This window comes from Pristiophorus japonicus, chromosome 9 (genome assembly GCF_044704955.1).
Source record: "Pristiophorus japonicus isolate sPriJap1 chromosome 9, sPriJap1.hap1, whole genome shotgun sequence".
NCBI lineage: Eukaryota > Metazoa > Chordata > Chondrichthyes > Pristiophoridae > Pristiophorus > Pristiophorus japonicus.
In genome coordinates, this window is record NC_091985.1 from 34693704 (window position 1) to 34704451 (window position 10748).

At 53.3% G+C, this 10748-nt stretch overlaps 1 protein-coding gene across 2 annotated transcripts in view; it reads right to left on the reverse strand.

The window, feature by feature from the left end:
- ttc27 (tetratricopeptide repeat domain 27) overlaps positions 1–6853 on the reverse strand; it is a 282247-nt gene extending 275394 nt beyond the window's left edge. Inside the window, exon 1 of one of the 2 annotated variants that reach the window (XR_011595000.1) lies at positions 6258–6853. Coding sequence is in view for 1 of the 2 variants with exons in the window: in XM_070889258.1 (XP_070745359.1) it covers positions 6258–6429 (172 nt within the window). In the remaining variant the exon portion in view is untranslated. The remainder of the gene's footprint in view (positions 1–6257) is intronic. The other variant, XM_070889258.1, reaches the window with a different exon arrangement.
- Positions 6854–10748: the final 3895 nt, after the last annotated feature.

The following is a 10748-nucleotide window of genomic DNA, read 5'->3' on the forward strand; positions in this document are numbered from 1 at the left end:
GTAGAACTGAAAAAACCTGTTCTACACATTAAAAAATCAGGCGTAGGTTACAAATTAGGCGTCCAGAACGAGGTGGGGGGGGAGTGGGGGGGGAAGGGAACTCATTAAATTCGACAATAAATCCTTATTTATACTTCTACAAATATTATACAAATAAATCCAACCTGAATAAACATTTATAAGCCAAGAAAAGATTAAATAAACCATCTTCCTACCTGTGTGAAAGTGCTTCAGCCAGGGAGAATTCTGCAGCCGTTCGTGCCGCTCAGCGGGAGGGGGAGAGAGAGAGAGGGAGGGAAAGAGAGAGAGGAGGGGGGAGAGAGGGAGGGAGAGAGAGAGAGGGAGGGAGGGAGGGAGGGAGGGAGAGAGAGAGAGAGAGGGAGGGAGGGAGGGAGGGAGAGAGAGAGAGAGAGAGGGAGGGAGGGAGGGAGGGAGGGAGGGAGGGAGGGAGGGAGAGAGAGGAGGGAGGGAGAGAGAGGAGGGAGGGAGAGAGAGGAGGGAGGGAGGGAGAGAGAGAGAGCGGGAGGAGGGAGGGAGAGAGAGAGAGCGGGGGGGGGGGAGAGAGAGAGCGGGGGGGGGGGGGAGAGAGAGAGCGGGGGGAGGGAGAGAGAGGGGGAGAGCGGGGGGGGGTGGGGGAGAGAGAGGGGGGGAGCGGGTATCGGGTCGGGGCGGGGAGCGGGTGTTGGGTCGGGGCGGGGGGGAGCGGGTGTCAGGCCGGTGGGGGGTGGAGCAGGTGTCGGGTCTGGTCGGCGGGGGAGCGGGGGTCGGGTCGGGGGGGGGGGGGGGGGGGAGCGGGTGTCGGGTCTTGTCGGGGGCGGGAAGCAGGAGCTGGCCGTGGGAGGAGCCTTATTCACGCAGCCCCAGTGAGGCCATTCAGCCAGGGCTAGGGGCTGCGTGCTTCGGGCCCCTCCCACACAGTTCGGCGCCTGGAGCTACTGCACTTGCGTGCCCACTGTAGCGCGCATGTGCAGAGGTCCCGGCACTGTTTTCAGCGCCGGGACATGGCTCCGCCCTCCCCACAGCTCGTGCTGGCTGCGCCGAGGGCCAGAGGACCTGTAAGTAGGTGGAGAATACCGAGGATTTTTTTTTAGGCGCCGGAGGGGCGCCCGTTTTTTTTCTTGTGGAAACTTGGGCCCATAGAATGGTTACAGCACAGAAAGCAGCCATTCGACCCATCAAGCCTGTGGTGGCTCTCTGCAAGAGCACTTTCAGCTAGTCCCACTCCCCCACCTTTCCCCATAGCCCTGCAAAAATCTTTTCCTTCAGGTACTTACCTAATTCCCTTTTGAAAGCCACATTTGAGTCTGCCTCCACCACCCTCTCAGGCAGTGCATTCCAGATTCTAACCAGTCGCTGCATAAAAAAATTTTTCCTCCTGTTGCCTTTGGTTTTTTTGCCAATCACCTTAAATCTGTGTCCTCTGGTTCTCGACCCTGGTGCCAATGGGAACAGTTTCTCTCTATTCTGCTCTGTCTGGAGCCCTCATGATTTTGAACAGCTCTATCAAATCTCCTCTCAATCTTCTCTGCCCTGAGAACAACCCCAGCTTCTCCAGTCTATCCATGTAACTGAAGTTCCTCATAATTTCCCAGGCCGTCACTGACCTCATCTCCTCTGGAGATCTTCCCTCCACAGCTACAAACCTCATACTTCCCCAACCCCGCACAGCCCACTTCTACCTCCTTCCCAAGATCCACAAACAGGGCTGCCCCGGTAGACCCATCATTTCAGCCTGTTCGAGCTCCACAGAACTTATTTCTTCCTATCTCGACTCTATTTTTTCTCCCCTTGTCCACTCTCTTCCCACCTACATCCGTGACTCCTCCGACGGCCTCCGTCACGTTAACAGTTTCCCGGCCCCAACCGTCTCCTTTTCACCATGGATGTCCAATCCCTCTGCACTTCCATCCCCCACCAGGATGGCCTGAGGGCGCTCCGCTTCTTCCTCGAGCAGAGGCCCAACCAATCCCCATCCACCTTCCTCCTTCACCTGGCTGATCTTGTTCTCACATTGAACAATTTCTCCTTTAACTCCACTCGCTTCCTCCAAATTAAAGGTGTTGCTATGGGAACCCGCATGTGTCCTAGCGAAGCCTGCCTTTTCATGGGATATATGGAACATTCTTTGTTCCAGTCCTACTCGGGCCCCCTCCCTCACCTTTTTTTCCGGTACGTTGATGACTGTATCGGTGCCGTTTCCTGCTCTCGCCCCTGAACTTGAAAATTTCATTCACTTTGCATCCAATTTCCATCCTTCCCTCATCTTCACATGGTTCATCTCCGACTCTTCCCTTCCCTTCCTCGACTTCTCCGTCTCCATCTCTGGGGATAGGCTTTCGACCAGTATTCACTATAAGCCCACTGACTCCCACATCTACCTGAACTGCATAAGAACATAAGAAATAGTAGCACGAGTAGGCCATAGGGCTCCTCGAGCCTGGTCCTCCATTCAATAAGATCATGGCTGATCTGATCATGGACTCAGCTCCACTTCCCCACCCACTCCCCATAACCCCTTATCGTTTAAGAAACTGTCTATTTCTGTCTTAAATTTATTCAATGTCCCAGCTTCCACAGCTCTCTGAGGCAGCGAATTCCACAAATTTACAACCCTCAGAAAATAAATTTCTCCTCATCTCTGTTTTAAATGGGGGGCCCCTTATTCTAAGATCATGCCCTCTAGTTCTAGTCGCCCCCATCAGTGGAAACATCCTCTCTGCATCCACCTTGTCAAGCCCACCATAATCTTATACGTTTCGATAAGATCACCTCTCATTCTTCTGAATTCCAATGAGTAGAGGCCCAATCTACTCAACCATTTCTCATAAGTCAACCCCCTCATCTCCGGAATCAACCTAGTGAACCTTCTCTGAACTGCCTCCAAAGCAAGTGTATCCTTTCGTAAATATGGAAATCAAAACTGCACGCAGTATTCCAGGTGTGGCCTCACCAATACCTTATATAGCTGTAGTAAGATTTCCCTGCTTTTATACTCCATCCCCTTTGCAATAAAGGCCAAGATACCATTGGCCTTCCTGATCACTTGCTGTACCTGCATACTAACCTTTTGTGTTTCATGTCCAAGTACCCCCGTGCCCAGTGTACTGTGGCACTTTGCAATTTTTCTCCATTTAAATAATAACTTGCTCTTTGATTTTTTTCTGCCAAAGTGCATGACCTCACACTTTCCAACATTATACCCCATCTGCCAAATTTTTGCCCATTCACTTAACCTGTCTGTGCCCTTTTGCAGATTTTTTATGTCCTCCTCACACATTGCTTTTCCTCCCATCTTTGTATCATCAGCAAACTTGGCTACATTACACTCAGTCCCTTCTTCCAAGTCATTAATATAGATTGTAAATAGTTGGGGTCCCAGCACTGATCCCTGCGGCAGCCCACTAGTTACTGGTTGCCAACCAGAGAATGACCCATTTATCCCGACACTCTGTTCTCTGTTAGTTAGCCAATCCTCTATGCATACGAATATATTCCCCCCAACCCCGTGAACTTTTACCTTGTGCAGTAACCTTTTATATGGCACCTTGTCAAATGCCTTCTGGAAGTCTAAATACACCACATCCACTGGTTCCCCTTTATCCACCCTGTTCGTTACATCCTCAAAGAACTCCAGCAAATTTGTCAAACATGACTTCCCCTTCATAAATCCATGCTGACTCTGCCTGACCGAATTTTGCTTTTCCAAATGTCCTGCTACTGTTTCTTTAATAATGGACTCCAACATTTTCCCAACCACAAATGTTAGGCTACACTTCCTCCCACCCCGGATCCTGTAAGGACTCCATTCCATTCTCCCAGTTTCTCCATGTCCATCGTATCTACTCTGACGACGCCACCTTTTACACTAATGTTTCTGACATGTCTTCTTTTTTCTTCAACAGAGGATTCCCCTCCACCGTGGTTAACATGGCCCTTAACCGTGTCTATTCTCTTTCCAGCACCTCTGCTCTCACCCCTTCCCCTCCATCTCAGAACCATGACAGGGTTCCTCTTGTCCTCACCTTTCACCGCACCAGCCTCCACGTTCAATGGATCATCCTCCGCTATTTCCACCACCTCCAGCGTGATCCCACCACCAATCACATCCTCCCCTCCCCTCCCAGCATTCTGACGGGATCGCTGCCTCCGCAACATCCTGGTCCATTCCGCAGTTACCCCCAGCACCCACTTCCCTGCCCATGGCACCTTTCTGTGCAAGCGCAGGAGATGCAACACTTGCCCTTTTACCTCCTTCCTCCCCGCTATCCAGAGCCCTAAATATTCCTTCCAGGTGAAACAGTGATTTACTTGTACTTCTTTCAATTTAGTATACTGTATTCGCTGCTCACGATGTGGTCTCCTCTACATTGGGGAAGCCAACCAAAGGTGACCGCTTTGCGGAGCACCTCCGTTCAGTCCGCAAGTGTGACCCTGAGCTTCCAGTTGCCTGTCACTTTAATTCTCCATTACCACTCTTATCTCTCCGTCCTCAGTCTCCTCCACTATTCCAACGAAGCTCAACACAAGCTCGAGGAACAGCACCTCTTCTTTCGTTTAGGCACTTTACAGCCTTCTGGACTCAACATCGAGTTGAGAAATTTCAGAGAGTAACCGCTGCCAATTTTTGGCCCCCTCCTTCCCCAGAGCCTGTTTCTTTCTTTTTTTCTCCTTGTCTCTAATGGCAGTTGGTCATAATCCCACCATTCACACCCTATCTCGACGAATGTTTTTCTAACTCCTGGCATTACTATTTGAATTTGGGCCATCATCCCTTTTTTCTCTCTAATCTCTCCTGTCTTCCAACCTATCACAGACCTTCCCTTTTGTTCCCCTCCTCCTTTCAGTGCTTATTAAGAAACTATTCTTTTCAAACACTCTCCAGTTCTGACGAAGGGTCAGCGACCCGAAATGGTAACTCTGCTTCCTCTCCACAGATGCTGCCTGACCTGCTGAGATTTTCAGCATTTTCTGTTTTTATTCCAGATTCCAGCATTCGCAGTATTTTGCTTTTCTTGAAGTTCCTCATCCCTGGAACCATTCTCGTCAATCTTTTCTGCACCTTCTCTAAGACTTTCACATCCATTTCACGTGACACCCAATAGAAAGAAGAGACTTTCTAGTCCATGTACCTGGGCTACTTTCAAACCCAGGCTCCAGAGCAGAAAGATCAGCAACACCCCAATTACCTGCAGACTACAAAAACTTTAAAAACCTGCTAAAAGTGATTATTAATGCTGCAAAACATACAGGTATGAACGCAGTTGTACAGGGCCTTGGTGAGGCCTCAACTTGGAATATTGTGTTCAGTTTTGGTCTCCGAATCTGAGGAAGGACGTTCTTGCTATTGAGGGAGTGCAATGAAGGTTCACCAGACTGATTCCTGGAATGGCGGACTGATCTATGAGGAGAGACTGGATCGACTGGACCTTTATTCACTGGAGTTTAGAAGGATGAGTGGGGATCTCATAGAAACATATACAATTCTGACGGGATTGGACAGGTTAGATGCAGGAAGAATGTTCCCGATGTTGGGGAAGTCCAAAACCAGGGGACACAGTGCAAGGATAAGGGGTAAGCCATTTAGGACCGAGTTGAGGAGAAACTTCTTCACTCAGAGAGTTGTTAACCTGTGGAATTCCCTGCCACAGAGTTTTTGATGCCAGTTCATTGGATATATTCAAGAGGGAGTTGGATATGGCCCTTACGGCTAAAGGGATCAAGGGGTCTGGAGAGAAAGCAGGAAAGGGGTACTGAGGGAATCATCAGCCATGATCTTATTGAATAGTGGTGCAGGCTCGAAGGGCCGAATGGCCTACTCCTGAACCTATTTTCTATGTTTCTATCTTTCACGAACACCAGACATCTCAAAGCGCTTTACAGCCAATGAAGTACTTTTGGAGTATAGTCACTGTTGTAATGTGGGCAACGCAGCAGCCAATTTGTGCACAGCAAGCTCCCACAGACAGCAATGTGATAATGAGCAGATAATGTGTTTTAGTGATGTTGACTGAGGGATAAATATTGACCAGGACACCACATGTATGGTCACTGTAATAAATCAGTATGAAATAAATATAATAAAACTAGAGTGAGTGACACTGCAAACCCCAGACATGAGCAAGTGTGAGAGTGACAGAGGCCCGGGCTGCTCCCGCACAGGGAGAGAGAGAGAGAGAGAGGCGCCCCGGGCCGCGGAGTGCTGGGGCCCGGCCCGGAGACCCGCTATACCGCCCCCCCCCGCCTCGCCCCGGGTTTACCTGCTCCGCCAGCGCCAGCCCCGGCCTCCCGCTCCAATCCCCGCAGCACCGACACCTCCAGCTCCCGAGCGCCGTCCATCGCGCGCCGCGGCCCAGCTTCCGAGCCTGGCGTCCCCAGCTCACCCGGCGCCGCTCCACGTGCTTCCGGCCCGAGCCACAACACGGTCCCCATGGCAGGGGGCTGGGCCTGGGAGAGGGAGAGTGTGTGAGAGAGTGAATGTGAGGGAAGGAGAGAGAGAGAGGGAGGGAGAGAGAGAGTGAGGGAAGGAGGGAGGAAGGGAGAGAGAGGGCGTGAGTGTGTGTGAGGGAAGGAGAGAGAAAGTGGGAGGGAGTGTGTGTGTGTGTGAGGGAGAGTGTCGGAGGGAGAGTGAGGGAAGGAGGCAGGGAGAGAGAGAGTGTGAGGGAAGGAGGCAGGGAGAGAGAGGGTGTGTGAGGGAAGGAGAGGGAAAGAGGGAGAGTGAGAGAGAGCATGTGTGAGGGAGGGAGAAAGTGAGTGAGAGAGGGAGGGAGAGAGAATGAGAGAGGGAGGGGGAAGGGGAGAAAGTGAAAGGGAGGGAGTGTGAAAGGGAGAGACAGTGAGGCAGGGAGAAAGTTTGAGAGAGGGAGAGAGAGAATGTGAGAGGGGGAGGGAGCGAGTGAGAGGGGGGAGAGAGTGAGAGGGGGGAGGGAGGGAGAGTGTGAGGGAGAGAGTGTGTGAGGGAGGGAGAGAGTGAGTGAGAGGAAGGGAGAATGAGAGAGAGTGTGAGGGAGGGAGAGAGAGATAGTGTGAGAGAGTGTGTGTGTGTGAGGGGAGGGAGAGGGAGTGAGAGAAAGTGTGAGGGAGGGAGGGAGAGTGTGAGGGAGGGAGAGTGTGTGAGGGAGGGAGAGTGTGTGAGGGAGGGAGAGAGTGAGTGAGAGGAAGGGAGAATAAGAGAGAGTGTGAGGGAGGGAGAGAGAGAGATAGTGTGAGAGTGTGTGTGTGAGAGGGAGTGTGAGGGGAGGGAGTAAGAGAGTGAGAGAAAGTGTGAGTGTGTGAGGGAGGGAGGGAGAGTGTGAGGGAGAGAGAGGGAGAGAGTGTGAGGGAGGAAGGGAGAGAGAGAGATAGTGTGAGGGAGAGAGTTTGAGAGAGTGTGTGTGTGAGAGAGTGTAAGGGAGAGAGAGAGAGTGTGTGTGTGGAGGGAGAGAGTGTGTGTGTGAGGGAGAGAGAGTGTGTGTGTGAGGGAGGGAGAGTGTGAGGGAGGGAGAGAGTGTGAGAGAGGGAGGGAGAGTGTGAGGGAGGGAGAGAGAGAGAGAGTGATGTGAGGGAGGAGGGAGAGAGTGGGTGTGAGGGATGGAGGGAGAGAGAGTGTGTGAGGGAGGGGGAGAGTGTGTGAGGGAGGTGGGAGAAAGTGTGTGAGGGATTGGGGAGAGGTGTGTGAGGAGGGAGGAGAGAGTGTGTGAGGGAGGGAGAGAGTGTGAGAGGGAAGAGAGAGTGTGAGAAGGAGTGAGAGAGAGAGGTGAAAGGGAGGGAGAGAGTTTGTGAGGGAGGGAGGGAGAGAGAGTGTGAGGGAGAAAGTGTGTAAGGGAGGAAGGAGAGAGCGAGTGTGTGAGGGAGGGAGAGAGAGAGTGTGTGAGGGAGGGTAGAGAGAGTGTGTGAGGGGAGGTGGGGAGAGAGAGTGGGAGGGAGGGAGAGAGAGGGGAGTGAGAGGGAGTGGGGAGGGGGGTGATAGTGTGGAGAGAGGGAGGAGAGATAGTGTGAGAGAGGGAGGAGAGATAGTGAGAGAGAGGGAGGAGAGATAGTGTGAGAGTGGGAGGGAGGTGGTGTGAGGGGGAGGGAGAGTTGTGTGAGTGAGGGAGGGGGAGATGTGTGAGGGAGGGATGTGTGTGAGGAGGGAGGGAGGGTGGTGGGGATGGATGGTGTGCCAGAGAGAGTATTGAGGGAGGGAGAGAGAGTGTGTGTGTGTGTGGAAGTGGGAGAGATAGATAGAGTGTGAGGGAGGGAGAGTGAGAAGGAGGGAGAGTGTGAGAGAGAGAGAGAGTGTGGGGGGGGGGAGAGAAATTATGAGAAAGGGAGAGAGAGAGTCTGAGAGGGAGGGGGAGAGAGTGAGGGAGGGAGCGAGGAGTGTGTGAATGAGGGAGGAGAGAGAGAGTGTGTGTGAGTGTGAGGGAGGGAGGGAGAGAGAGAGAGAGAGTGTGAATGAGGGAGGGAGGGAGAATGTGTGTGACGGAGGGAGGGAGAGAGAGAGAGAATGTGTGAGAGAGAGAGTGTGAGGGAGAGAGGGCGAGTGATTGTAAGGGTGGGAAGGAGAGGGAGGGAGAGAGTGTGAGGAAGGGATTGTGGGAGGGACGGAGACAGAGCGTGTGGGACTGAGAGTGTGAGAGGAAGAGAGGGCGAGTGTGTGTGTGAGGAGGGGAGGGAGTGTCTGAGGAAGGCAGGGAGAGAGTGAAAGAGGGAGAGAGAGATAGAGTGTGTGTGAGAGAGAGTGTGAGTGTGGGAAAGAGGGCGCGTGTGTGGGAGGGAGGGAGTGTCTGAGGGAGGGAGAGAGTGTGAGGGAGGGAGAGAGTGTGAGGGAGGGTGTATGTGGGAGGGAGGGGGAGAGTGTGAGGGAGTGAGAGAGAGTGGGAGGGAGAGCGGGCGTGTGTGAGGGAGCGAGTGTGTGTGAGGGAGGGAGGGTGTGGGAGGGGGAGTGTGTGTGAGAGTGGGAGGGAGTGTGAGAGAGAGAAAGAGAGGGGGAGGTAGGGAGAGAGTGTGTGGGGGTGGGAGGGAGAAAGTGTGTGTGAGAGAGAGAGTGTGAAAGAGGGAGCAAGTGTGTGAGAGACAGAGATTGTGAGGGAGAGAGAGAGAGAGAAAGAGAGACTGTGAGGGAGGGAGAGAGAGTGTGTGAGAGGGAGGGGCAGAGAGAGTGTGTGAGAGGGAGGGGCAGAGAGAGTGTGTGAGGGAGGGAGGGAGAGAGAGAGAGTGTGGGAGGGAGGGAGGCAGAGAGAGTGTAAGAGGGAGGAAGAGAGAGTGTGTGAGGGAGGGAGGGAGAGAGAGTGTGGGAGGGAGGGAGGCAGAGAGAGTGTAAGAGGGAGGAAGAGAGTGTGTGAGGGTAGGAGGGAGGGAGAGAGTGTGTGAGGGAGGGAGGGAGAGAGAGAGAGTGTGTGAGGGAGAGAGTGTGAGAGGGAGAGAGTGAGGGAGGGAGGGAGAGAGAGAGGGAGGGAGAGAGAGAGAGAGAGGGTGTGTGAGGGAGGGAGAGAGAGAGGGGAGAGAGAGTGTGAGGCAGAAAGAGATAGAGAGAGAGTGTGAGGGAGGAAGGCGAGCGTGTGTGAGAGAGGGAGGGAGAGAGTGTGTGTGGGAAGGAGAGAAAATGAGGGAGGGAGGAAGAGAGAATGAGGGAGGGAGGGAGAGAGTGTGTGAGAGGGAGGGTGAGAGAGAGTGTGAGGGAGGGAGAGAGAGTGTGTGAGGGAGGTAGAGAGATTGTGAGGGAGGATGTGAGGGAGAGAGTGTGAGAGGGAGGGAGAGAGAGTGTGAGGGAGGAATGAGAGCGTGTGTGAGGGAGGTAGAGAGATTGTGAGGGAGGATGTGAGGGAGAGAGTGTGTGAGGGGGAGGGAGAGTGTGAGAGGGAGGGAGAGAGAGGGGAGAGAGAGTGTGAGGGAGGAATGAGAGCGTGTGTGAGGGAGGGAGAGAGAGTATGTGTGAGGGAGGGAGGGAGAGAATGAGAGAGAGAGTGTGAGGGAGGGAGATAGTGAAAGAGGGAGGGAGAGAGAGTGTAAGTGAGGGAGGAAGGGAGAGATAGTGTGAGAAGGAGGAAGAGAATGTGAGAGGGAGGGAGAGAGAAAGAGTGTGAGGGAAGTTGAGAGAGTGTGTGAGGGAAGGAGAGAGAGTGTGTGAGGGAGGGAGAGAGAGTGTGAGTGAGAGGGAGAGTGGGAGGAAGGAGAGTGTGTGTGGGAGAGGGGGAGAGAGTGTGTGAGGAAGGGAGGGAGAGAGAATGAGAGAGAGAGAGAGTGTGTGAGGGAGGGGGAGAGAGAATGTGAGAAGGGAGGGAGAGAGAGTGTGTGAGGGAGGGAGAGAGAGTGTGTGAGGGAGGGAGAGAGAGTGTGTGAGGGAGGGAGAGTGAGAAAGTGTGAGAGGGATGGAGAACGAGTGTGAGAGAGAGAGTGTGTGTGAGGGAGGGAGAGTGAGTGTGAGAGAGGGAGGGAGAGAGAGTGTGAGGGAGGGAGAGAGAGTGTGAGAGAGGGAGAGAGAGAGAGAGTGAGAGAGGGAGGGTGAGGGAGTGAGCGAGAGAGAGTGTGAGGGAGGGAGGGAGAGAAAGAGAGTGTGAGAGGGAGAGAGACAGTGTGAGAGGGAGGGCGAGAGAGTGTGTGAAGAGAGGGTGAGGGAGGGAGAGAGTGCAGGAGGAAGGCGAGAGAGAGAGTGTGCAGGAACAAGGCGAGAGAGAGAGAGTGCAGCAGCAAGGCAAGAGACAGAGAGAGTGCAGGATAAATCTACATTTGGAACGGAAAGGATTAATTCAGGACAGTCAGCACAGATTTGTTAAGGGAAGATCGTGTTT